The 27,956-nt window shown below is 44.9% G+C and overlaps 1 protein-coding gene across 8 annotated transcripts in view; it reads right to left on the reverse strand.

Moving 5' to 3' along the window:
* Positions 1-27,956, reverse strand: part of TRIP13 (thyroid hormone receptor interactor 13) — a 173,176-nt gene that overhangs the window by 86,110 nt on the left and 59,110 nt on the right. For all 8 annotated transcript variants that reach the window (XM_044294133.1, XM_044294129.1, XM_044294134.1 and 5 more), the window contains one exon: positions 3,541-3,596. In XM_044294133.1, the coding sequence (XP_044150068.1) occupies positions 3,541-3,596 (56 nt within the window). The remainder of the gene's footprint in view (positions 1-3,540; positions 3,597-27,956) is intronic.

A 27,956-nucleotide genomic window follows, 5' to 3' on the forward strand; every position in this document is an offset into this window, starting at 1 on the left:
AGATAAACAAATGGGGGGGGGGGGGGAATCAGCAGAGAGCTCAGTGATCTCACTAACCCTTCTAGTCGAGGTAATGGCAAGCAGGAAAGCAAGCTTTAGAGAGAGCATCTTTGGGGAGATATTATCAATCGTCTCAAAGGGGTCAGAAGAGAGAGAGCAGAGAGGACCAAGTTTAACTTGGACACAGCTGTAACAAACCTTTTGACCCAGGGATGTTCTGCTAGTCTAAATTCAAATGAGGCACTTAAAAACAGATATCTGGACCTTTAAAGTACTAGGCCTGAGTTTTTTATTCCAACCTTCCTGTAAGAATTCCAGCACAAGCGGAATGTCAGGAACCTTCAACACACCCACAGGCCTATTGGCGAATCCGAGAAAGGCCTTCCAAACTGTCAGATAGATCTCAGAAGTAACCCTCTTTCGACTGGCCAACAGAGTATCAACCACCTCTACAGAAAGACCTCTTCTTTTTAAAGTCTCCCTCTCAAAAGCCAAGCAGTCAGATGTAGATTTCTTACTTCTGGGTGAAAGATTGGACCCTGAGACAGAAGCTCCTGAGACTCTGGAAGCACCCATGGGGTTGCTATTGACATCCTGAGGAGCCAGGAGAACCAAATTATTCTCGGCCAGAAGGGGGCTATAACTATTACAGTGGCTTCCTCATCTCTGATCTTTTTGAGAACCTTCGGTAACATTTTTAAGGGGAAAAAGGCATAGAGAAGTCCCTGCCTCCAAGATTGAGCCAATGCGTCCACTGCTCTCGGATATTCCCCCGGAGATAGGGAATAGAAAACCTCTACCTTTCTGTTCGATCTGGAGGCAAATAGATCTATCGCAGGAATCCCCATAATGCTGTGACCTGGTTGAAAACCTTTTGATATAGGGACCTTTCTAGATTTATCTCCCAACCTAGCTTTTCTAGAACTTCCCTCAACCAGGCAATCTGTCTCTGAAGAGCCTGATCTGACTGAGACACAAGAAGAAAGTCGTCCAGGTAGTATATATATTGACTCTCTCTTTCTCCCTCACATGGGCCATCATTTCTGAAACAATCTTCGTGAACACCCTCGAAGCCTGCAACTTCCTTCTCTAATTGGACTGCTACCCTCAGAAACATCTGATGGCTGGGATGGATAGGGACATGGTAATATGCATCCCTCAAGTCCACTGTGGCCATAAAGCAGTCCGGGGTTAAGATTGCCTACTGCTGACCTGATGGACTCCATTCCATACGAAACCTCTCGTACACCAGATACTGGTTTAAGTATTTTAAGTTTATTATGGTCCTAAACAAGCCATTTGGTTTCTTGACAAGAAACAGGGGAGAGTAAAATCCTTTTGTCACCTCCTGTTCTGGGACCTTTATCAGCACTCTCTTCTCTATTAGGGAAAAGACTTCTGCAATGATAGCCGAGTGCTTTGTGGGATCTGACTGGTAATCTCCGCCCACAAATCTCCCCTGTGGAAAGCTTTGAAAGTATAACCTGAGGCCTTCCCTTATTACCGAGTTTATCCATGTGCTATCAGAGATCTCCTGCCACCGATGAGCAAAAAGACAGACGACCTCCGACAGGCGGCCTGGCGTCATTGGGACTGTTTCTTTGAGGCATCTGACCCGGAAAAAAAAATATATATACTTTTGACACCAGCAAACTGCTTTGCTCTCTCCTTTCCCTTAAATCATTCTTTATAAAATCTAGGACGGAAAGATCTCCAGGGGTTTTGACTAGTGGAGAGAAAGCCTTTTTTCTTGTCGGAGGCATTTTCTAGAAGGTCGTCCAGGACGGGGCCAAATAAAAATTCCCCCTGACACAGGATAGCGGAAAGCTTTGCCTTAGAGGAATAGTCCCTATTCCAAGCCCTTTAACCAAATAGCCCTAGCGGAGAACCTTAAGGAGTCCACAGAGGCATCAGCCAAGAGATCTAGGGCATCGTTTATAATGGAGGAGGAGGAGGTGAGCAACTGTTCCCTAGCGGTACCTCCTTTAATGTGGGAATGCATTTTTGCTGGACATCTTAGCCACAGGAGCATCTATTTTTGGGGCCCAATCCCAGGGGGCGGAGAGGAAGGAACAAAAAACTTTCTATAAGGTCTTTTCTATTCTCCGGCGATTACCGCCTGAATGTTCTTATGTATATCAAACACTTTCCTCTTCCTTGGACCTTATTAAACATAGTCAAACATAGAGTCTTGCACTGATTGCTGAGGTCTTTGATCATCCAACCCCACAGTAGTTCTAACCGCCTTGACTACGGAGTTCGAGTTCTCAGCATGAAACAGCAGTTTCCCTGTGGCCTTCTCAGAAGAATCATCAGATGACAAACACATTCCTCCGTCCTCCAAACCAGAAAGGATATCGCTGTCACTGGAGGAGGAATCTTTAGATGCAGCAGAAGTATCGGGGCAGCATTTATTCAATCCGCTAACCGACTCTCTGACCTCATCCTGGATCGTCTGCTTAATGCTGATCAAAGATGAAGCTTCCTCCTCCGTTAACTTGCTGACACCCCCCCCCCCTCCTTTCTTTAGATTTGGAGGTGTTCCTGGAAGACTCCTTAGACACCTAGGCACAAACAAACATAACCCCATGAGCCATACTACAAATAAAATCTGCCTGGAAATGACCCCTCTTACCCCACCTTGGTACCGATGTATCATTGGTGGTCTCAGCTTGCTGAACCTGCTCCATTCTTTCACACAGCACAATCAGCCAGAATGGGAAACTGCCAGCTCGTCAGTCGGCACGACAGTGAGCTGGCTGGGCTTTTTCTCCTCGGCGCATGCTACCGGCTACCTCCCCTTCCGGTCCGCATCGATGGCTTCCTCCCACTGCTTGAACCCAGAAGTAGATGCACATGCGGGCGTACACGGCCACAGAGGTTCGCAGGAATCCCAGAGAGGTCAAAACTTCCCAGGCTCCGGGAAGGGGACCGGAAGGTGAGGGACAGAGACTGGAGCCCAGACTTTAGCAGCGGCTCCCAATGGAGACTTACGCCACCCAGGGTAACCCCCCTCACCGCATAAATTGCCAGGGCACCTGCAGCTCTAGAACAAACGCATACGGCGGTTCCGATTTTCTCCTGCCTCTTAGGAAAGCAAACAGAACTGGAGGTAGAGGGGAGGATCCCTCTTATAAAAGGCGGTTCTGGTTCCTGTTTCCTGTCCAGAGGAGGAGGAGGCGGTCTCTCCAGGGGTGCGGTCATAGGCGAAAGAGAAATTACATTGCAAGTCTTTTCCATTGCGGTGGCAGCATAGTGTAATTACACTTGCTTCCGAGACAACAGGCAGTGTAATGAACAGGAAGTAGTGCCGCCTCCTCTTCAAACAGGTGATTGGCAGTGGTCACGGGTGTCAGTTCCACACCAATTTGATATTGATTACCTATCCTGAGGATTGGTCATCAATATAAAAACCTCTGCACAATGCCTTTGACATTTCCAAGACTTTTTTCTGATTGTGAATGGCATGAATCAAATGCGAATTGCATGCAATTTTGGAAACTTATTTTAATTTTATTTTAACAAACATTGTATACTTACATTTGACTTTATTTCACTGTCAAATATCAGACTTTCCCACAGCTTATGAAAGTCAGCTGAAAATACAGAGAAGAAGGAAAAAAAAAAAAAAAAAACACAATAATGCCACCATCAGACTATTCTGAGTTGTTAAGTTTGATTTCATGTAGAGGTGGGCGATATATAAACAATATTATCATCATAAATTTGGGAAACGATATAGATTTTAGTTATATCGTGATAGATGACCACGGAGCGGTAGTGATTTGAAAAAGTTTCTCTCTCACCACTCCGTGACCTCCCGACTCTGCACTACGCTGCAGGACCTTGCGTTCACAAATAGTCACCGAGCTGGCTGACACTGTGACGTCAGGTCCCTCCCAGTGCATGCTGGGAAGAAGACGCGGTCTGTCTCCTGTGGACTCCATCAGCCAGCCGCGCACACTGCAGGAAAGGTAAGTATATTAGCAGGGGCCCAAATCTACCGGGGGTGGATGACTATGGCATGAGGCCGAGGGCGCGCTGGCTGTGGGACATGATGATGGTGGCCATGGCATGGAGCTGATGGTGCTGGCTGTGGGACATGATGATGATGGCAATAGCATGGGGATGATGGCGATGGCTGTGGGACATGATTATGGTGGCAATGGCATGGGGCTGATGGCGCTGGCTGTGGGACATGATGATAGTGGCAATGGCATGGGGCTGATGGCGCTGGCTGTGGGACATGATGATTGTGGCAATGGGACATGATGATTGTGGCAATAGCATGGGGCTGATGGCGTTTCATAATTTGTATACATACAGAAGATAATATATCGTGATAGATCACACATGCTTCGAATTATATTGAGATATAGATTTTAGGCCATATCGCCCAGCCCTAATTTTATGTCCACCCCCTTTCTAGCTTAACATCTTTTTCATTGATACTTATTAAAAGTTGATCCTGGAGCTTTCTGGGTCATTTGCAATACATTGTAAAAATGACCTTAGCCTGGTTACAACAATGTATGTGGCAGTCATCATTGTAAACACGTTCATGACCTGCCCCCTGTGCTCCATAACACACATGCATGAGAATGTTGCTAGCACCCCATAACCAGGCTGGCTGTGCCTGCGTATTCAGGCAGTGTAGGGCACTGACCTGCATGACATCAGCAGTCAGCACCAGAGGCTGCCTGACTGCACAGATAGCCTGGTTAGGGGGCGGGATAGTATTGTATGCTCTACAGAGCTAGCGACCGGTTCATTCTCATGCACGTGCTGTGGTTATGGAGTACAGCGGGCAGGCCAATAAGTTAGGTTGTAACCAGGCTATGATCACTTGCACAATGTACGGCACACAATCCAGGAGGCGTCAGGGGCATATCATTTGATTGGGTGTGCAGCACTAACTCAGTAGGCAACTTTTAATACGTATCAATTGAAACGATGTTAGTCTCAACAAGGAACAAAGTGGTGGCATGAAATAGAAAAATAAATAAAATCTTGGAATACCCCCTTTAAATAAATTTTTGAGTTTTCTAATAAGTTATTAAATAAAATCTATCTGCATAGCGCCACCTGCTGTTTTTTTCCACTTCTTTCTCTGTTCACCACATCACTGAGGTGTATGCATATGCTTATTTCCATCCTTCACCTGCCACCAGCTCTACCTACTGTTAGAATCTGTGACAGTTAGCCCCCTATCGCACAAGCGAGTTTTCCGTGTGGGTGCAATGCGTGACATGAACGCGCAAGCACCTGAACTGAATCCTGACCCATTCATTTCAATGGGTCTGTGCAAACGAGCGTTGTTTTTCATGCATCATTTCTGCGTTGCATGAAAATCGCAGCAAGGTCTATATTCTGAGTTTTTCATGCAACCCTGGCCCCATAGTAGTGAGGTTGCAAATTGCAGAGATTTAAGGGTGCTCTAAAAACATCTTTTTAGACCGGTTTCAGGCAGACAGTGTTTGTCAACTGAATGGGTCAGTGTTCAGTCCAGGTGCCAGCAGTTATAAAGTCAGACAGCACCCAGACTAAACATTGACCCATTCAATCGAATGAGTACATTTTGTGCTGGCCATCACAGCATAGTCTAAATTTGTCTACCCCCCCTTCCTTTTAAGATTTATTCAAATGAATAGGCCTGTGGGAAACACGAACCACACTCCATCCATACGACGTCTGTTTTAATAAGCTTCATACAACAATACACCCCCCCCCCCCATGCACTTTATACCTATATACACATACATTTTTCTTTATAAAAGATGGCTTAATACTGTAGAAAACAAACTCGTTTACCTTTTTGTTACCACTACTTCCTGGTCAACCATAATTTCCTGTGCACTTGTAGATTGTTTTGTTACAATGTAAAGTATGATGTTATCTGTACATGTACCTTTGTACTTTAAATTGCCAGGAGTCTACTGCAACGAGGTTCAACTGGTAACGCCCACTTGGACTTTGTTGAAGAAGACTGCTGGGAAACATAACATCTAGAAGCAATAATAGAGGAATGGCACAAAAGAGTAATTTAAAGATACTCTGGAATTATTACATGGGAAATGCAACCAGTTACTAAAACAAACATGACAGGATTGGCGATATGTCCACTTTAAGTGTACCTATCATTTTAGAAAACTTCTGGCATGTCATAGCAACATAAAAGTCTGATAGGCGTGGGTCAGGGTGCAACGATAGCTAAAAGGGCCAGCTGAGTGTTGTATCACCTTGGTTCTGAATGGCTGTCCTTCAAGTGCAGTAATAAGTGCATTGCTTATGCTTATAGCAATGTGCCGCACAGACCTGTGATGGGGGAGGCCGCCCCCTATCGTACAGCCAATCGCCAGAGTTCTGAGAAGGAGACGCACCACAGCGATAAGGAGCCTGAGCCAGTCGCGGTCCTCTTCACTGTAGTCTGGGGCGGGAAGCGTGAAAGGCAGGCCTAGCAGATGCAGACTCCTGCATGACGCTGCGTCTACTATAAACTTAAAGTGCTACTGCGCCCGGCTGCTGGTGTGCTGGGCCTATTTTCAAGCAGGGGCAAATACGCCATGACGATCTGGCGTCTGGGCTTTGTCGAGCCCTGCTTTAGGTGTTCCACAAGAATTCATGGAAAATGGAGATTCAATTTCAGAATTTCACTTTTTTGGCAGATTTTTCATTTTAGTCAATGTTTTCCAGTAACAAAGCAAGGGTTAACAGCCAAACCAAACTCAATATTTATTGCCCTGATTCTGTAGTTTACAGAAACACCCCATATGTGGCCGTAAACTGCTGTATGGGCACACGGCAGGGCGCAGAAGGAAAGGACTATATGGCTGATAGTAAGCAACTGTTGGTGGGCGATTCCATCATAAGAGGTGTGAAGTTTGAGGAGAATGGTGTTGTAAGATGTCTCCCTGGTGCTACCGCTAGCAGGGAGACGACGGATCCTTAATATTGTTAGGCAAGCAAAACAGGAAAGGGAAGTGGATGTTATTGTCCATCTGGGGACAAACGATCTGGCTTGCAATGAGGTTTCAATGGTGAAAGAAGCTTTTCACACACTTGGAAAGGATATACGGGAGGTTGCATCAACTGTTTCATTCTCTGCAGTTTTGCCCGTGCATAACCTTCAGCATGACAGGAAGATGCGCATTAAGGGATTCAATGTATGGCTTGGTGAATGGTGTCGGAACCAAGGGTTTGGCTTTGTGTCTCATGTTAGCTCTTGTTGGAATGGAAAAGAACTGTACAAGAAAGATGGTTTGCATCTTTCTCTCAAAGGAACGAATGACCTCGATGAACAGTTCCAAGTATTTGCTAAGGAGCATTTAAACTAGGAAAGGGGGGCAAAAGAGTGATACTCCAGCAGTCCGACTGCCCCCCGGAACAATGCCAGTAGCACAAAGGTTAAGAAATGATAAGCTCAGATTCTTATCTACAAATGCTCACAGTTTAGGGAATAAGATCAATGAACTTGAGGCTATAATGGCATCTGAGAATATAGATGTAGTGGCTGTTACTGAGACGTGGTTCAAGGGGAGTAATGACTGGGATATAGCAATACCAGGATTCTCTCTATACAGGAAAGACAGAGAAGGGAAGAAGGGGGGAGGGGTGGTCCTGTATGTGAAAGACAACATAAAATCTAATTTGATACAAGTTAGCGAGAACAATTTAGAGTCAGTTTGGGTTACCTTGCAGCTTGATAATCATAAGGTAACTTGTGTAGGTGTGATATATAGACCACCTAGCCAAGTCACAGAATTAGATTATCTACTAGTTGAGGAAATAGCTAAAATGACATTGAAGGGGGAAGTTATCATTATGGGAGACTTCAATCTTCCTGATGTAAACTGGAAAACCAAAATAGCTAGTTCTGCCAGGAGTACAGATATTCTAAATTCCCTACTGGGATTATCTCTACAACAAGTAGTTGAGGAGCCAACCCGGAAGGAGGCCATTTTAGATTTAGTATTCACAAATGGGAATTTGGTATATGATAATACTGTAGGGGAAAGCTTGGGATCTAGTGATCACCAGTCAGAGTGGTTTACTATAAGTACAGTGACTGAGTCACACCACACAAAAACAAAAGTATTAGATTTTAGAAAAACTGACTTTTCTAAAATTAGATTAATGGTATACGAGTCCCTATCAGATTGGAACAGTTTCATTGGAGTCCAGGAGAAATGGGACTACTTAAAAGAGGCACTATTGAAGGCAACAGAAAATTGCATTAGGCTTGTCAGTAAAAGCAAAAAAAGGAAAAGACCACTGTGGTACTCAGCAGAAGTGGCCAAAATCATTAAAAACAAGATAGCATTTAGGAATTATAAAAAACAAAAAAAAACGAGAATGACAGGCTAATTTACAAGATTAGGCAGAGAGGGGCCAAACAAGTTATAAGAGCTTCTAAAGCACAGGCAGAAGAGAAATTAGCTCAGTCAGGGAAAAAAGGTGATAAGGCATTCTTCAGAGATACATAAATGAAAAAAGGAAACTAAAACAAGGAATTACAAAATTAAAAACAAAAGAAGGAAGGTATATGGAAGAAGATAAAGAACTAGCTGACTGCCTCAATGAATACTTCTGTTCAGTCTTTACGAAGGAAAATGAAGGAAAAGGACCTCAGTTAGGAAAGAAGACTAATGAATCTTTTGATGCATGTGTCTTTACAGAGGAAGAGGTTCTAAGTCAGCTGTCTAAAATCAATACAAATAAGTCACAGGGGCCTGATGGGATACACCCAAAGCTATTAATAGAGCTCAGCGGTGAACTAGCAAAACCATTAACAGATTTATTTAACCAATCACTGGCAACAGGAGTCGTCCCAGAAGATTGGAAATTAGCAAATGTTGTGCCCATTCACAAGAAAGGTAGTAGGGAGGAATCGGACAACTATAGGCCAGTAAGCCTGACATCAATAGTGGGGAAATTAATGGAAACCATACTTAAGGAGAGGATTGTGGAACATCTAAAATCCCATGGATTGAAAGATGAAAAACAGCATGGGTTTACTTCAGGGAGATCATGTCAAACTAATCTTATTAATTTTTTTGATTGGGTGACTAAAACAATAGATGGCGGAGGTGCAGTAGACATTGCTTATCTAGACTTCAGTAAGGCTTTCGATACTGTCCCACACAGAAGGCTTATCAATAAATTGAGGTCTTTGGGCTTGGACTCCCATATTGTTGAATGGATTAGGCAGTGGCTGAGGGACAGGCAACAGAGGGTTGTAGTCAATGGAGTATATTCAGACCAAAGTCTTGTTACCAGTGGGGTAGCTCAGGGATCTGTTCTGGGACCCATATTGTTTAATATCTTTATCAGCGAAATTGCAGAAGGCCTCGATGGTAAGGTGTGTCTTTTTGCTGATGACACAAAGATTTGTAACAGGGTTGATGTTCCTGGAGGGATACACCAAATGGAAAAGGATTTAGGAAAACTAGAGGAATGGTCAAAAATCTGGCAACTAAAATTTTATGTGGATAAGTGCAAAATAATGCACCTGGGGCGTAAAAACCCAAGAGCAGAATATAAAATCAGTGATACAGTCCTAACCTCAGTATCTGAGGAAAGGGATTTAGGGGTCATTATTTCAGAAGACTTAAAAGGTAGGCAGACGATGTCATAGAGCAGCAGGAAATGCTAGCAGAATGCTTGGGTGTATAGGGAGAGGCATTACTAGTAGAAAGAGGGAGGTGCTCATGCCGCTCTACAGAGCACTAGTGAGACCTCATTTGGAGTATTGTGCTCAGTACTGGAGACCATATCTCCAGAAGGATATTGATACTTTGGAGAGAGTTCAGAGAAGAGCTACTAAACTGGTACATGGATTGCAGGATAAAACTTACCAGGAAAGATTAAAGGACCTTAACATGTATAGCTTGGAAGAAAGATGAGACAGAGGGGATATGATAGAAACATTTAAATACATAAAGGGAATCAACAAGGTAAAAGAGGAGAGAATATTTAAAAGAAGAGGACATAGTTTGAAATTAGCGGGGCAAAGGTTTAAAAGTAATATCAGGAAGTATTACTTTACTGAGAGAGTAGTGGATGCATGGAATAGCCTTCCTGCAGAAGTGGTAGCTGCAAATACAGTGAAGGAGTTTAAGCATGCATGGGATAGGCATAAGGCCATCCTTCAAATAAGATAGGGCCAGGGGCTATCCATAGTACTTAGTATATTGGGCAGACTAGATGGGCCAAATGGTTCTTATCTGCCGACACATTCTATGTTTCTATGTTTCTTTTGGAGGGCAGATGTCGCTGGAATAATTTTCAGGTGCCATGTCACATTTAAAGACACCCTGAGGTACCCCTACAGTGGAAAACCCTAAGAAGTGACCCTACTTTGGAAACTACACGCCCCAAGGAATTTTTCAAGGCATGTAGCGAGCACTTTGACCCAACAAGCGATTCATAGAATTCAGAAATATTTGGCTGTGAAAACGAACATTTTTATTTTTTTACAAAAAAATGTCTCTTTAGGCCCACATTATTTATTTTCACAAGGGGTAACAGAGTAAATTACACCCACAATTTTTTACCCACTCTCTCCTGAATATAAAAACATATGTGGCTGTAAACTGCTGTATGGGCACATTGTAAAGTTCAGTGTACTGATAAGCAACAGCTTATGTATTCGGTATCGTATATATATATATATATATATATATATATATATATATATATATATATATATGAGCTTTATATGGTAGGACATAGTTGCCAAATATAGCAGCTAAAAGAAACAAGGGCGTCAAATGATATCAAAGAAATATGTTGTATAATATATCGCATTGCAGAGGCACTGAGCTACCAGAACATACAAAGTTCTAATCACCTTTTATAAAACACCCGTCAAGGTATTCATCTAGGGGTGTAATGAGAATTGTTAGCTTTGTTATGGGTTTTATTAGAATGCCTATTGAAATGTGGAGAAAGGGGAATTATTTTTTTTTACCAGCATACAGTTTCAAGGGGGTGTTTTATAAAATGATCAAAGGGGGTTTAGTTAAAAGTCAACAGAGGTGTGGTAGATTCTAAAACAATCTTTTATGCAAAGACCCGAGGGGCACGTCTCACAATGATGAATTGTCTCTTTCCTGATTCCATTTCTGGAGCATACCAGTCACCTTTTTTGTGGCCTTCTCCCTGTCTCTGTGGGTGGGAATTACCCCAGGGAAATGCTGTACTCGCATTATTCTGTTCTCACTTCCTGTGGCCCTGCTCCCTTCCCCTTCCTGTTCCCCAAATAAAAAGGTATTTATTACTTTTTCTTGAAAGTGTAGGAATTTTCCTGTTTCCTGCACTTCTGTATATTACAAAAGCATAATAGAGGGCAATTTGCGTCAGGGGTAATGCCAATTTTTTATACCATGCCAGAGTTTTGCGGAGGGCAGTGTATGGTTGCAGTACCTGGTCTGACAGATCCACGCCTCCCATAAACTTATTATAGTCCTGGATGCACACAGGGGTGGACCTGTCAGCATGTATGGTAGTAAGTACAAAGACGTCACGCTTGTCTTTGTACTTAACAAGCATCATGTTATCATTGCAAACTGCCCTGCTTTCCCTCACTTATTCTTTGATCTATAAAACTTTTAGGCAGATGTTTTTGGTTTCATCCGATAGTTTCTCATGCAACAGTGTCTCTGGATAACAGGCATTTCAGTAGTAGAACACTTGCGTAGAAGTTGTCAAGGTACAAGTTGTACCCTTGACCTAGTAGGGGGTGAATCAAGTCCCATACTATTTTGCCTGCTATTCCAAGGAGAGGGGGGCACTCTGAGGGTTCCATTTTTTAATCTTTTCCCTCATAAACTCAAAATTTATGTGTAGAGCCACTTTGGCTTTCACATAAGTTTGTAGAGTTTGATGCCATATCTGGCCCGTTTGTTGGGCAGGTATTGGCAAAAATGCCGTCTGCCCTTGAAGTGCACAAGGGATTCATCAATGGACACATGCTTTTGGGGGGTGTATACCTGGGCAAACTTGAGATTGTAATGATCTATAATGGGCTGAATTTTGTATAAACAACCACATCCAGGATCATTAGTGGGTGGAGAATCTGCATTATTGTTATAATGTAGAGATTTCAGGAGACTTTCGAATCGGGTCCTGGACATAAGGGTGTGGTATATATAGGCGTGTGATGTAAAAGGTCATTACTCCAATATGACCGTAGCGATGGATTTTTAATTATCCCCATATTAAGTATTAGACCCCCGCAAAAAAAAAAAAAAAAAAAAAACATTTCCAAAGGGGTCATGGGAGTCCACTGAAGGGGTCTTGCATAGTACAAGTTGGGGTGGGTGGCTAAAAATTGATTGGCATAAAGATTAGTTTGCTCCACCTAGGGTTGGGCGCTATCAAATATATTCCGACGGGGGGGCAGAGCCAACTGAGCATGGTGGAAGACGTGTGAGCTCTGAGCTCCACACCATACCATCCGATCTAAAGCCTTTATACAGCCCTGACCGACATAAATATGGGCAAATCTAACAAGGAGAGAGGTGGAGAGGCCATGCAAGCGACAAAGTCAAGGAAATCGCATGGGGATCTGGAGAAATACCGCTACAAGAGGACGCTGTCTCCTGCTGCTAGAGGGAAGATGATGGCGGCGGCGGCGGTCGACACCGCAACCCTGGACATAGATTCAGATGACGCAAGCTCCTGCGCTCCCTCAGATCTGCCTGACGAACCAGACCCCGCTCCGATCACCAGAGCTTTCCTGCAGAGGTCTCTACAGCAGTCTCTAGCCCAAGCCTTATCCCCCGTGCTGTCGGAGTTGGCGGTCATCAGAACGGTGGTAACCCATGTGGGGCAGAGGGTGGAAGCGCTGGAGGAATTTCAAGCGGCTGTAGTACAACACAGCACAGGCATACAAAGCCATGTGAAATCATTAGCCTCCCAGGTGGACAGTATTTTCTTCCACTTAGAGGATCAAGAGAATAGGGGGAGAAGGAAGAATGTAAGGATAAGAGGTGTTCCAGAATCGGTGGCGGCAGAAGCATTGCTGGACAGTGTTAAACAGATATTCGCCATACTTGTGGGAGCAGAGCGGGCTGAAAATATTATCATTGAAAGGGAGCACAGAGCGCTTAGGCCTAAGCCTGCTGCAAGTGAGCCGCCCAGAGATATCATTTGTGCTTTACTGAATTACCTCGACACATCTGCGGTGCTCAGAGCGGCAAGAGAGAGGGAAGAAGTTGCCTTTGAGTGGAACAGAATCCTGTTTTTTCAGGACCTGGCGGCAAGCACGCTAGCTAAAAGGAAGGCATTGAAACCCCTCACGGTTGTATTGAAAGAGAGGAGGCTGCCCATGAGGTGGCTTTTTCAGTTTGGCCTGAGTACCACTGTTAACGGCCGGCAATTTGTGTTGTGTCATCCAGATGAACTTTCCAAGTTATGGGAGGCCCTGGAGATTTCTCCCCTGGATATCCCTTCCTGGCTCCCTTCAGCTAATATGGAGAAGCTGCCCAAGCTTTCTGGTCCGTTACCCTGGCGAGATACGCCTAAACACAAGAGCACAAAGAAGAAACCGCTGACAGGGGACTGAATTGAGGCCTCCTGTTGCTGGAGGTTGAAGTTTTGATTCTCTCATGATAGGAACTTGGCCCAGAGAGAACCTTTGTTCATCTATTTACTATATACGTGCTCCATAGTAAGAGTAATTTAAAGTTGTCACTGTTTGGAATGTTAGGTTAAACCATTGCTAGCAAACTAGTCTGATGCTCAGTTTGATATACCGAGGTACTGAGAGAGGGGATTAGTTTATGTAATACTACCATGGGCCTCAGAGCTTGTGGAACAGCATACTCTCGGTCCTCGCATTTGATGAGAGTTCTGAACTCTTGGAATGTTGTAGTTATTCGGTCAGTTTTATTGAATTATATAAGAGGTCGGGTGGGTGGTTCATCTAGATTTTTCTAGAAGTCTCTACCTATGTCCCCTCCCCCAATCTCTTATTCTCAAAATGTAATTACACCACTGCGCTGTACGGCGCCTATATGACTGGGAAGTCCTTTTATTCTGTTTATATGTGTGTTTTTTGTCTTTATGTCCTTTTATTTTATTTTCTTGAGTCGAGTCTTTAGGTTCGCTGACACTTATGAGAAGCTTGATCTAGATACCAAGTACTCCAGATATGACGCACATCACAATTTATTCACTTAAAGGGTTTCTACCACTTGCATATCACATATTTGGTGATCAGACACTAGCGATCCGCTAGTGTCTGATGTAGCTTACAAGCTAATTATTACCTTAATCCGTTCGGCCCATACCTCAAAAAAAGCACTTATATCTTTATGCAAATGAGCCTCTAGGTGCTATGCAGGCGTTTTTCCAGCACCTAGAGGCTCCGTCTACCTTGCAGTTTGCCGCCCATCGCCTCGCTCCAGCACGCCCATCTCTTACCGTATTCGATCCTCCCCCTGCTTCAGCCTTCAGAAATCCTGCGCCTGCGCCGTTCGTCGCGGCATTCGGAGGCATTCGGCGCAGGCGCAGTCAATGTCTGACCGCTCTGTGCTCAGACATTTCCACTGCGCCTGCGCCGATGTCATCGGCGCAGGCGCAGTGGAAATGTCTGAGCACGGAGCGGTCAGACATTGACTGCGCCTGCGCCGAATGCCGCGACGAACGGCGCAGGCGCGAGATTTCGGAAGGCAGAAGCAGGGGGAGGATCGAATAGAGTTGAAGATGGGCGTGCTGGAGCGAGGCGCTGGGCGGCAAACTGCAAGGTAGACGGAGCCTCTAGGTGCTGGAAAAACGCCTGCATAGCACCTAGAGGCTCATTTGCATAAAGATATAAGTGCTTTTTTTGAGGTATGGGCCGAACGGATTAAGGTAATAATTAGCTTGTAAGCTACATCAGACACTAGCGGATCGCTAGTGTCTGATCACCAAATATGTGATCTGCAAGTGGTAGAAACCCTTTAATGTAAATGGAATGAACATTCCGCAGAAACGTAGCCAAGTTTACCACACACTTAGAAAAGAAAACCCAGATATAGTGTTTCTACAAGAAACACATTACAGACATGACCATGTCCCCAATATGTCCAGTAAACACTTCCCTGACTGGCACCATGCCACTCACTCTTCGGCATCTAGAGGTGTCTCTATTGGTTTTAGTAAGAATATCCCATTTCAGCTAACAGCAAAATTAATTGATCCCAGTGGCAGGTTTCTATTTATTAAGGGGAAGGTCGCGAACTCAATGATTACCTTCGCTGCCATATACGCACCAAACAAGGGTCAAACTAAAAGGCTGATGCAAGTTTTAGATTCTCTGAAAATGTTCTCTGAAGGGATTTTAGTACTAGGAGGGGATTTCAATCTTGTACTGGACCAGGTGATGGACTCCACATCTGCCAAGACCCAGTTATCGGGAAGACAGAAACGTAGATTGCAGATAACTCTGGCAGATATGGGCTTATCTGATGTGTGGAGGTTAATTCACCCAGAGGAGAAGGACTTTACCTTTTTCTCTAAAGTGCACGGTTCCTACCAGCGCATTGATTATATATTCTTATCTAATACTGTTATTCCCATGGTTAGAGAAGCCGCTATAGGGTCGATCACAATATCGGATCATGCCCCGGTGAGCCTGAAGTTAGTATTGAGCGGCATGCCTGCAAAGACCTGGTCATGGAGGCTCAATTCTACCCTTTTGGAGGAGAAAGAACATAAAGATAGAGTTAAGAAGGTAATCCTAGACTATTTTAGCTTAAATGAAACCCCTCAGATGTCATGTCCGATGTTGTGGGAGGCCCACAAAGCTGTAGTTAGGGGAGAGTTTATCAGTATAGGCGCCAAAGTTAAAAAACAAAGAACACAGATGATTAACTCCCTGCTTTTACAGATTTCCACACTGGAAAAGCTACATAAAAAGTCGCAGACAATGGAAGTTCTAAATCAGCTAAAATCCCTAAGGTCTCAACTAAAAGACAAGTTGAACATTAGATCAGCTAAAATATTACAGGCTTTGCGTTTCAAATACTTCTCGCACGGGGATAAGAGCTCTAAATTGATGTCGAACCTGCTAAAGGCACAGAGGAATAAGTCCTTTATTCCAGTAATTAAATCTAAAGAAGGCCACAGATTAACGGCTACGCCAGCTATAGCGAAAGAATTCTGCAGGTTCTATACTTCTCTATACAATCTGGAAGGAGAAAGGGGTCCCGAAACTAGGGATAGTACGTTGCTGCAAAATAACATAGATGCTTTCCTGAACTCTATTGATGTGCCTGCCTTGTCTGCCGGGGATAGAACAGATCTATTGAAGCCATTCACTGAGGAGGAGGTTGCCAAGGTTCTCACTAGCATTCCATCTGGGAAAAGTCCAGGACCAGATGGTTATCCTATAGTGTATTATAAGAAATTTGTGGAAATTCTGATCCCACATTTCACCAAGATGTGCAATTCCCTTCTTGGTGGCTCGGCCCTCCCCTCGCAGGCTCAGGAAGCGACTATCACTATCATTCACAAGGAAGGGAAAGATCCGGAAGAGTGTGGTAGCTATCGTCCAATCTCACTCCTCAACACAGATTTAAAATGGTGGGCTAAATTGCTAAGTCATCGTATAGCAGGTCTGTTGCCTGGTTTGGTGGGAGAGGAGCAAGTGGGGTTTGTGCCCGGCAGAGAAGGCAGGCACAATGTTAGTCGAGTGGTTAATGCAGTTTGCTATGCTAAAAAGAAAAATATGCCTTTAATATTGCTAGGGACAGACGCTGAAAAGGCTTTCGATAGGGTTGGTTGGCCTTTCATGCGGAGTACCGTATTTTTCGCCCCATAAGACGCACTTTTTCCCCCAAAAAAATCGGGGGGAAATGCCCCTGCGTCTTATGGGGCGAATGCGGACAATTTGACATCGCTGGATGCGATGTAGCGTACGCTGGGGCCGGGGGAGGGACTGGAGGAGGAGCTGGGGGCCGGGAATAGCGGCGGGGCGGTGCAATCAATGTACTATAGCCCCGCCCCGCCGCTCCGATATACTAATATTAAATGTCTTATTCGATTAAAATGTATTATATATGCCCCCTCACTCCTATATTGCTAATTGTACCTTAAATCCTATTCCTAGCTTCTGTAATGCAGGACGGGCGGGCGGCAGCGTGACTCCCTGATGTCACGTGCCTGCGCCGCCTACTTTATGAATGAAGCAGGCGGCGCAGGCAAGTGACGTCAGCGAGTGACGCGCCGGCCGCCCGGCCTGCATTACAGAAGCTAGGAATAGGATGTAAGGTACAATTAGCAATATAGGAGTGAGGGGGCATATCTAATACATTTTAATCGAATAAGACATGTAATATTAGCACTGGGGGCGGCAGAGGCGGCGGCGGGTGGGTGAGCTGATCTGTAGATGGCACAGTTAAGGGGGGGGGGGTGTCTGTGGATGCCACTGTTATGGGCTGGGGGGCTGTGGATGCCACTGTTTTGGGCTGGGGGGCTGTGGATGGCACATATATAACAGTGCCATCCACAGATCCCCCCCTGTAACAGTGCCATCCACAGATCCCCCCCCCCCTGTAACAGTGCCATCCACAGATCCCCCCCCCCTGTAACAGTGCCATCCACAGATCCCCCCCCCCCCCCCTGTAACAGTGCCATCCACAGATCCCCCCCTATAACAGTGCCATCCACAGATCCCCCCCCTGTAACAGTGTGTCAGTCATCCACAGATCCCCCCCCCATAACAGTGTCAGTCATCAACAGATCCCCCCCATAACAGTGTCCGTCATCCACAGATCCCCCCCATAACAGTGTCCGTCATCCACAGATCCCCCCCATAACAGTGTCCGTCATCCACAGATCCCCCCATAACAGTGTCCGTCATCCACAGATCCCCCCATAACAGTGTCCGTCATCCACAGATCCCCCCCATAACAGTGTCCGTCATCCACAGATCCCCCCCATAACAGTGTCCGTCATCCACAGATCCCCCCATAACGGTGTCCTTCACAGATCCCCAGTAATAGTGCCACCCACAGACCACCATTAGTTCCAAACCCACCAAAAGCTAAAAATAATTTTTTTCCTATTTTCCTCCCCAAAAACCTAGGTGCGTCTTATGGGCCGGTGCGTCTTATAGGGCGAAAAATACGGTACTTTATTGGCGTTTGGCTTCCCTGATACATTTGTCAGGGCAATTTTCTCCCTGTACTCAGCTCCCACAGCCCGTATTCTAGTCAATGGTTCATTGTCTGACCCCTTCATTATTAAGAACGGTACTAGGCAGGGATGTCCCCTCTCCCCTTCACTATTTATATTAGTTCTAGAAACACTTCTGCTGAAGTTCAGGCAAGATACTAGTATCAGAGGAATTAAACTCAGAGGCGATATGCATAAAATGGCAGCATTTGCTGACGATTTGCTGCTAATGGTCACCAACCCTATCGAAGCAATGAAGCAAATTTTAGACACCTTTAAAGCCTTTGGAGAGATTTCCAATTTTAAAATCAACATGGAGAAGTCTGAAGCCATAGGAGTCTCGCTAACTCCTTCCCACATGAAAAAGATAAAGGGAATGACCCCATTTAAGTGGCCCTCCACTGCGATTAAATACTTGGGAGTTATGATCCCAGCCAACCCTTCTCAGCTGTTCCGGCTTAATTACACTCCGTTTTTAACAAAAGTGCAAACGTTTCTGAATAAATCCTCACTACCCAGAATTTCATGGATTGGAAGGAAAAACGTGTTGACCTCATACATCCTACCCCAAATACTATATATGCTTCGCTCCCTCCCAATAACAATTCCCAGATCATTCCTGAACAGATTGAGATCTATTATGGGGAAATTCTTATGGGATAACAAAAAAGCTAGATTACCTCACTCTCTACTTATAAGGAGGAAAAGGCAGGGGGGAATTTCACTGCCTGATATTTCCGCCTATGTTCAAGCTATCCATCTGGAAAGATGGTTGACTTTAGCTAGAACTGGGGATAACCCTCTACATGTACGCTTTGAAAGAGAGGTATTGGGGAAAAAATGTGCACACTTGCTATGGCACAAACCCCTAACATTAAACCCTCAGGAACTTATAAGTGTGATCACTAAAAGTACTATTAAAGAGTGCCAGAGGGCATCAGCGTTAAACCTAAGCAAAAGAGAGCTATCCCCTGTTACCCCTCTTAATATGTTGCCTTATGTCCTTTCAGACAGAGTTATAGAGGCCAATCCTGTGTGGGAATCTGTTTCAGAGCTCAAAGTAGGGGACCTTTTGAAAATACCTCTAATCACAGATATATTTGAATCTCTCAGGGGGGAGTCACCTAGAGTAGGATCAGATATTCAAAGATGGGACTTTGAAGTAACATGTAAGAAGTTCAAGTTATCAAAATACCACTCAAAGATAGACCCAACCTGGTTGGAGACGATGGTTCTACTGCCAAAATTGCCATCTAAATCTTTATCCTTAATTTACAGACAGATCTTAGAAAAAAAGAGGAGACAGTCCGCCCACTTACCTTAAAGAATGGGAGAAGGAACTAGGGATAAGCCTTGATGAACCTAACAGAGCCTTTATTTTGTCACATTCACATGGCTTTTCCAGATGTGTTAGAGTGCAGGAGAACTCACTCAAAACCCTAACCAGATGGTACCGTACACCTGAATTCCTCCGGAAAATACACTTAAGTTCTAGTGAATGCTGGAGATGTAAGGAAGATGTGGGTAGAATTTCCCATATATGGTGGCATTGTCATAAAATTAGAAAGTTTTGGGACTCAGTAGAGGAGACTATAAACAAGATCTGCTCAGGAAACTTGTCACTTACTGCCCCCCTGGTTCTGTTGTGGAGGCCAGAGGGCAACTTTACTCCTAATAAAAACAAACAATCTACAGACACATATGATAACAGCAGCCAAGTTATTGGTTCCAGCATTATGGAGAACTACTGAACCGCCTAGTATAGCCATGTGGTATGAGAAAATGGGTCACCTATGCAGAATGGAGGAATTAGCCAGTTGGGAGTCCCACAACAGACAGGGGTTTTTGGAAATTTGGCAACCTTGGTTGTCGCACATGACTAATCAACTGGAACAGAGATCTTGAGATATCGCCATCCAGAGAGTGTTTGGGGAGTGGAACTCTTGTCAACCCAGAGAGGAACAAATTTTTTGTAAGAATAGGTTCTGCCTCAACATGGGTCTCAATTTTAAGTCACAGCTTTTTGCGGAAGAAAAAACAGGTTTATAATATAATATACTTTTTCGAGTACATAGATCTCAGATTGAGATTGAACAGGTCAGGAGAGTGAACCTTTTCGGCTCTTAGGTTTAGGTTTTTAGACTTGTCTTAAGGTTTAATTTTTTGTTAATGTCTACTATTATTATTATTATTATTTGTCGTCCATTAAGTGGGAAATCCATTGTATGGAATCTGCAATCTCGCATTACAGGATAATCTTGGTCTGCGTACCACTTGCTATCTTGGATAGAGGTTATACTGGTGACTTGCACTAATTTGCCATGTAGACCAGTTGCACTGGTCATGCCTTTTTCCCAAATATTCAAAAAGTATATGCGATATTATGCTTTACTGTTGTATACTTTAATAAAAAGAGAATGTTTAAAAAAAATATATATTCCGACGACATTAAGAAATTTATCGCTATAACGATATATATCGCGATAAATACCAGTTTAAAAGAAAAAAACACAAGGAGACGTTACACTGTAGGGGGCGGGGGTCACAAGGAGATGTTATAATAAAGTATTGTGGCCACATGCCATCATACATGCAATAATACTTTATGATACTTTTTCCCCGGCTGCCTCACTTGTGTGCTCTGATTCGGCCATCAGATGTCGGTGGTCGGAGATTTGAATATGGGAGCAAGGAGGAGGGAGAGCCGGGGGCGGCCCGCTGCGGGAAGTAATACGTTTCTAATTTTGTCATCAGAGAACACGAGCAAGGCAGCCGCAGGAAAAGTCTCTCCAGAGACACCCAGTACTCACAGAGTTCGCCACATAGAATCGGTACGGGTGGGTGATGGGCGGTGATGTCAGATGGTGGGTGGAGTCTGGAGACTTGAATAAGGGAGGCGGAGCAAGAAGGAGCCATGAGCGAGTAGAAGTAATGTGTTTGTACTCACTACTCAGTGCTATGCAAGGTTCAGGGGCAGGCGGACGCAGATTTAGAAGCGGTCAGCGCGGTATACTGTGAACACCGGTATATCGCCCAACCCTAACTCCACCATCATGTCTATAAATTAATCCGAAAAAAAAAGGTGGGAAAGAAAAATAAAATCTGCTTCTTCGAACCCTACAGTGTTCAAATGAATTCCTATAGTGGCCGTAAAGTCCGGCACCTGAGGTACAAAGTTAGTAGCAGAAGTCCAGCTGTGGTCATTTGTAGAAGCTGATGAGCTGCTAACTCTACTGAGTCTGTGAAAGGGTTTATCAACTGATGAATCAGAAGAAGAGCTATACATAAGAAAAGATTCTTTTTCTCCGCTATCAGAGTCAGACTCTGAGGCTAGTAAGGCATAAGCCTCCTTGGCACTGTACACCCGTTGAGACATTTTGTAAATCTGCAAAATAAATAATGTTGGTAAGGCTGAAGTTCAGCCTGCATTTGTGGGAGGGGCTTGAGCCTTTATAAACCCCTCTTCCCTCACCTTAGTAGGCGTTCCGGTTCATGGATTTGCACTTGTGCTTGCTACGTGTGTCTCCTTGTCTCTCCGTCCGCCTCGCGCAGAGTTCATCTCTTCCAGTGGTAAGTATGAGGCACTATCGCAGGGCAGAGGACAGCGGCAGTCCGGCTTCTTCCTACCGCTTCATTCAGCAGGTGCGTTCTAGCGTGGAACGCACGCGCTTCCGGGTTCTCGTCACCGCCCGTCTCCCTGACTTTCCGGTGTCTCGGAGCGCACCTCGGAGCCAGCACTGCTCTTTCCATACTGAGGGGGGGATGGGGGGGGGGGGGGGGTCGTGGGTGGGAGAAGACATGGCTGCCCGGCTCACCCCTTCTTCCAAAGACTGCGCACGCTCTCCATGCTTCCGGCGGCGGGCTGCTCGGAACACACCTCTACGACTTCTCCATCCTGGGGGGGCTCGTGGGGGGAGGCTGGTTGCCCGGTTTTCCGCTCCTTCTGCCAAGAAGACGGCGCATGGAGGCATGCGTTCCAAGGGTGGAAAGCACTCGCCTTCCGGCGCAGGCAGTGACATCACTCACTCCCTGGCTGCAGTGTCGGCTTGCGTTCCACGTGGAGAGCAAGCTCACAGGCAGCCAGGCCTGATAGGGGAAAGGGGGTAGAAGAGGTTGGGATCTCCCGGTTACTGCACGGTCCTGGCCCCGCCAGGGGTGGGCCCTGGGCAGGAGTCTACCAGTCCGACCATCCCTGTTAAAAAAAAAAAAAAAAAAAAAAAAACGCAATATCAAAAAAACGCTATATCAGGGAAAAAAAAAACAAAAAAACGCTATATTATATAAAAAAAAACACAACATAAAAAAAACACAATATCAGTCAAAAAAAATACAATAGAAAAAAAAAACGGCGTCACCACATTGGGGTACACCATCTCTTAACCTACCAGGGTGGGTATCCTACGCAGGACTAGCTCAGCTTCCCTCGCGCCTCTGGCACCTGGTCAGGGTTGTCTGGTCTTCCTGGTTTGCCCAGGCCACCGTTATCTTCATGTCACTGGGCTTATTTTGTCTCCAGGGCACAGTCGGGTGTCTGGTCACGGTTTTGGTTTCGCCACATTATCCTCCCTGGTTTGCCCAGGGAACGGTACACTCCTGGTACGCCCGGGTCTTCATGTTTCTTCTCTAACACACGGGTTCACGCACCTGTCCTTTGACTTATCCGAGTCTTTCTAAGGGGCCATCCTTCGGCTGCTCCCCTGGTCGTTCTTTGCTTTCCATGGCTTCAAGGTTTGCCATGTCTTACCACCACCCTTTGCGGGCCGCTGCTACGCGCAGCCTCTATCTCATGGCTACACGCCTTCTCTTCTGTCAACCGCCTGGTACGCTCAAGCGGCTCTCTCCGGTCAAGTATCTGGTCCGATGCGCTCAGACGGTTACTTGGCCTAGGGGTGCGCCCCATCCTGGCCAGTTTGCCTGGTTCCAACAGGTTTGAGGTCACCTGTTTCCTCTGCCCTTTCAAGTTTTTTCGCCTGTTACTTTATTTTCAGGGGTTTGTTCCTATTTCTCCGTTCCCATCGGTCCTTTTCAGGTAAGTTCGCACTGACTCCGCCGGGGTCCTGGTCAGATCATGTTAACGCTTTTAATTGTGCCTTCATCTGTCCGGCTAGGTCAGGTTCTACTGAGCCATCCTATGGATTCTATTCCGGTACGTGTTTCCCATCATGCACCAATCAGAATACCATTCCGTCATCACCCTCTATTTTTTTTTTTTTTCTCCTTTATTTGTCATGGTTTTTATTTTCTAGCTGCTCTGCCATGTCTCGTGCCTCGGATATGGAGGACGGCCTGTCAGTTTCCAGCTCGATCATGTCAAGCCAGGTGGGTCCATCATCCCTTTGGAGCTGGACCATTCCAAAGCTGTTGGCTGAGCTGAACCAAAGAGGAATTCCGCACCCGGCCACCGCAAGGAAGGCAGAGCTGTACAAACTGCTCATGACCAGCCCCAGCACTTCGGCGGTGCAGCAGGAGGAGTCATCCATCCAGTTGTCTCTGGTGCAGCTACAGTCGACCCTAAAAATTCTTTGGTCGACTCGGTAGCAGACGTTCAGGCAAGGGTTTCAGAGCTGGAATCCCGGCCACCCATGGCACCATCGACATCGGGTTGGCTGGCTACAGGTACGCCAAGGCCCATTCCCCAGGTGTCCCCCTCTCACTTCATTCCCGACAACCTCAAAAGAGACATTCTGGCAGGGAAGGATGTCAATCTGGCGTCAATCCTCATTGCCGCTCAAGATGTACCCGAGAATAGGGTCATCAACTGTGGCGATGTGTCGGTGGTCCTCCGGGCCAAGGACTCGCGGCTCAACCACAAGTTGACAATCCCGGAGTTTGTCTTGGCTTTCAGCCTCTTCAGGGACATCATCTGCACCACACAGCCGGAGAGGAGAGAGGAGCTGGACAGCTACTTGCACCTGGTCACTGACCTGGGGCACAAGTATGGTGGGTCGGCCTTCTACGACTACCACCGTTCCTTTTCGGCTAAGATCAGTGGATGTCTCTCCCACATATAACAATCTGCAGGGGCAACTCAAAACATAAATCACAAAGTTAGAATTACATGTGAGGCAAAAAGAGATGGGGTACCTGACATCAGTCACCAGATGTATAAAAGTTTTGCCCTTGCAGATATGTTTACAATGCTGAGACATGGGAAGCATCCCATGCTCCGCTGCGTCAATGAACTCTGTACTAATACAGGACCAGGACCAACGTCCGCTCTCACCAACTGGTCCCGCAGGTTCCTGGATCGCCGATAGGAGAATAGAGGGGGGAGATCTGAATTCAGGAATTTGATTCAGACAGCCTCCCAAAATGCCCCAATGTTTCCTAATAACACGATTAATCTCGCGACTGTGTTCAGTGTATCATGTAATAAAAGGAATCCTATTGTAGGGACCCTTTGTCTCCTTTCTCTTCAATGTATCTCGTCTATCCGTGACTTAGATCTTATCAATTTGGGACTGTAATAGCTTGGGAGGATAACCCCTTTGTTTAAACTTCTCACGCATGAACTCAAGCGTGTCATCCAGAACCTCAGGGTTAGAGACGATACTCTTAGCCCTCAGGAATTGAGAGAAAGGAAGATGCTTCACCATATTACGTGTATGACCACTCTCAAAATGCAGGAGAGTATTCTTATCAGTCGGTTTGGTAAATAAGCAAGTATGCAATTGTCCCTCCTGATATCTGACAGTGGTGTCCAAAAATTGGATCTCAGTTTCTGAATGTATAAGGGAAAATTGTAACTCCGTGTTAATACTATTAAGGTAACACTGAAAATTTAACAGTTTGGAGCAGTTACCAGTCCAAATGAGGAAGAGGTCGTCGATGTATCTCCACCACCTCATACTGCGGTGGTGGGACACATGGACGACATCCTCCTCAAAACATCTCAAATATGTTGGCATTAGTGGGGGGCACATTGGACCCCATAGCCACACCCCCTTATTTGCTTGTAAGAAACATCCTGAAACAGAAAAATATTATGCCTCAGAATGATATTAAGATCAACAACAAAATCACATTTGTGCAGTCAGGGAAGACAAATCTAACATACGTCTAATCACCCTGACATCAAGGTCATGGTCGATCAAAGTATATAATGATGTCACATCAAAGGATGCCAAAATTATACGATGTGTGTCAATAAGGTCAACATTCTCCAATTTACATTAAAAAAAAATCAGAGATTTGTGTACTTTTGGGGGCACATATAATAACTGTGAAACCAGATGATTAACAGTACAGAATTCAACGAGATCATTGTCAATGATGCCAGCCAGAACCACATTGGTTAAACATTTGTTGATTAATCTAACAATATCAAATTTGGGATCGGTCTGGAGTGCTAGATAGACCTCAGTATCATCAAGTTGTCGTCTGATTTCCACAATATATTTGGAGGTATCCAAGATGACAATCCCACCCCCCTTATCTGCGGGTTTCACAGTAAGGAGGGGATCATTTCTCAGTTGTTCAATAGCCTCAATCTCCAATCGTGTGAGATTGGGGCTCTTGAGTGCACTAACATTGCATAATGTTTTGTACTGTGATAGATCGGACCTGACCGCAGGCATATAGGCATCAATGGCAGACTCGTTGATCACAGGAGAAAAATTACTCTGTAGCCCGCACTACAAAAGTCTTTGTCTCCTGAGGAATTTACTTTGTTTTCTGATAATGTATCACTTCATGTATCTAAATTAAAAGGTTGAGCTTGAGGAAGGCAAACGTTCAAAATGGACTCGAAATTTAGAGGACTATAAAAGGGGCTCCATCTATACATGGCAGTTTGAAAATAGCAACCCTAATCAGAAGGATAGAAAGAGAAAGAAGAACATACAGACATGAGGAATAGAACAGTCTTCTTTTTTAGGACGCAGACTCAACCACCAGCACAGAAGAGGTCGCACCAGACAAGGTGGCCGCAGACATCGACGAACCTCCAAAATTCCAACAAGATCTGTGCTCAGGCCGGCAAATCACAGAGGCCAAAAAGGAAATAACTGTTATTAATTTGTCCTCCAAGATTCGTACTCCGTTACAAGTAAGTGTCCTGAATAGGGGGTTGACATTTTGTCCATCGACTCCACTCAATTTGTTTGATTTGGATATTGATTTATCAGCTTTCTTTCGCAGGATTAAACTCAAAGTCTGGTTTCATAATAAGACACGGCCTAATACAGCCCAATTGAGGGAGCTCACATTGGGTAGTCTCAGTCTGTCTCTTAAGTGTAATTTTTCTCCTGCGATAAACGAGTCTGCCATTAATGCCTATGTGACTGCGGTTAGGTCCGATCTATCACTGTACAAAACATTATGCGATGATAGTGCACTCAAGAGCCCCAATCTCACACAATTGGAGATTGAGGCTTTTGAACAACTGAGAAATGATCCCCTCCTTACTGTGAAACCCGCAGATAAGGGGGGTGGGATTGTCATCTTGGATACCTCCAAATATATTGTGGAAATCAGACGACAACTTGATGATACTGAGGTCTATCTAGCACTCCAGACCGATCCCAAATTTGATATTGCTAGATTAATCAACAAATGTTTAACCAATGCGGTTCTGGCTGGCATCATTGACAATGATCTCGGTAAATTCTGTACTATTAATCATCCGGTTATACTGGTGTTATATATGTGCTCCCAAAAGTACACAAAACTTTGATCGACCCCCACAGGTCGTCCAATTGTATCGGGCTCTAAATCCATTTTCAGCAACATCTCCATTTTTTGGGATAAACTTTTACAGAAATATGCATGTGGGGCAGAATCGTATATATTCAGGATACCACAGATTTTTTATGTAAATTGGAGAATGTTGACCTTATTGACACAAATCCTATAATTTTGGCATCCTTTGATGCAACATCATTATATACCTCTATCAACCACGACCTTGCTGTCAGGGCGGTTAGACGTATGTTAGATTTGTCTTCCCTGACTGCACAAACGTGATTTTGTTGTTGATCTTCTTAATATCATTCTGAGGCATAATATTTTTCTGTTTCAGGATGTATCTTACAAGCAAATAAGGGGGTGTGGCTATGGGGTCCAATGTGACCCCACTTATGCCAACATATTCATGAGATGTTTTGAGGAGGATGTCGTCCATGTGTCCCACCACCACTGAGGTGGTGGAGATACATTGACGACATCTTCCTCATTTGGACTGGTAACTGCTCCAAACTGTTAGATTTTCAGTGTTACCTTAATAGTATTAACAAGGAGTTACAATTTACCCTTGTACATTCAGAAACTGAGATCCAATTCTTGGACACCACTGTCAAATATCAGGAGGGACAATTGCATACTTGCTTCTTTACCAAACCGACTGATAAGAATACCCTCCTGCATTTTGAGAGTGGTCATCCACGTAATATGGTGAAGCATCTTCCTTTCTCTCAATTCCTGAAGGCTAAGAGGATCGCCTCTAACCCTGAGGTTCTGGATGACACGCTTGAGGTCATGGGTGAGAAGTTTAAACAAAGGGGTTATCCTCTCAAGCTATTACAGTCCCAAATTGATAAGATACAAGTCACAGATAGACAAGATACATTGAAGAGAAAGGAGACAAAGGGTCCCCACAATAGGATTCCTTTTATTACACGATACACTGAACACAGTCGCGAGATTAAGCGTGTTATTAGGAAACATTGGGGCATTTTGGGAGGCTGTCTGAATCAAATTCCTGAATTCAGATCTTCCCCTCTATTCTCCCATCGGAGATCCAGGAACCTGCGGGACCAGTTGGTGAGAGCGGACATTGGTCCTGGATTAGTACAGAG

Source organism: Bufo gargarizans, chromosome 5 (genome assembly GCF_014858855.1).
Source record: "Bufo gargarizans isolate SCDJY-AF-19 chromosome 5, ASM1485885v1, whole genome shotgun sequence".
Taxonomy (NCBI): domain Eukaryota; kingdom Metazoa; phylum Chordata; class Amphibia; order Anura; family Bufonidae; genus Bufo; species Bufo gargarizans.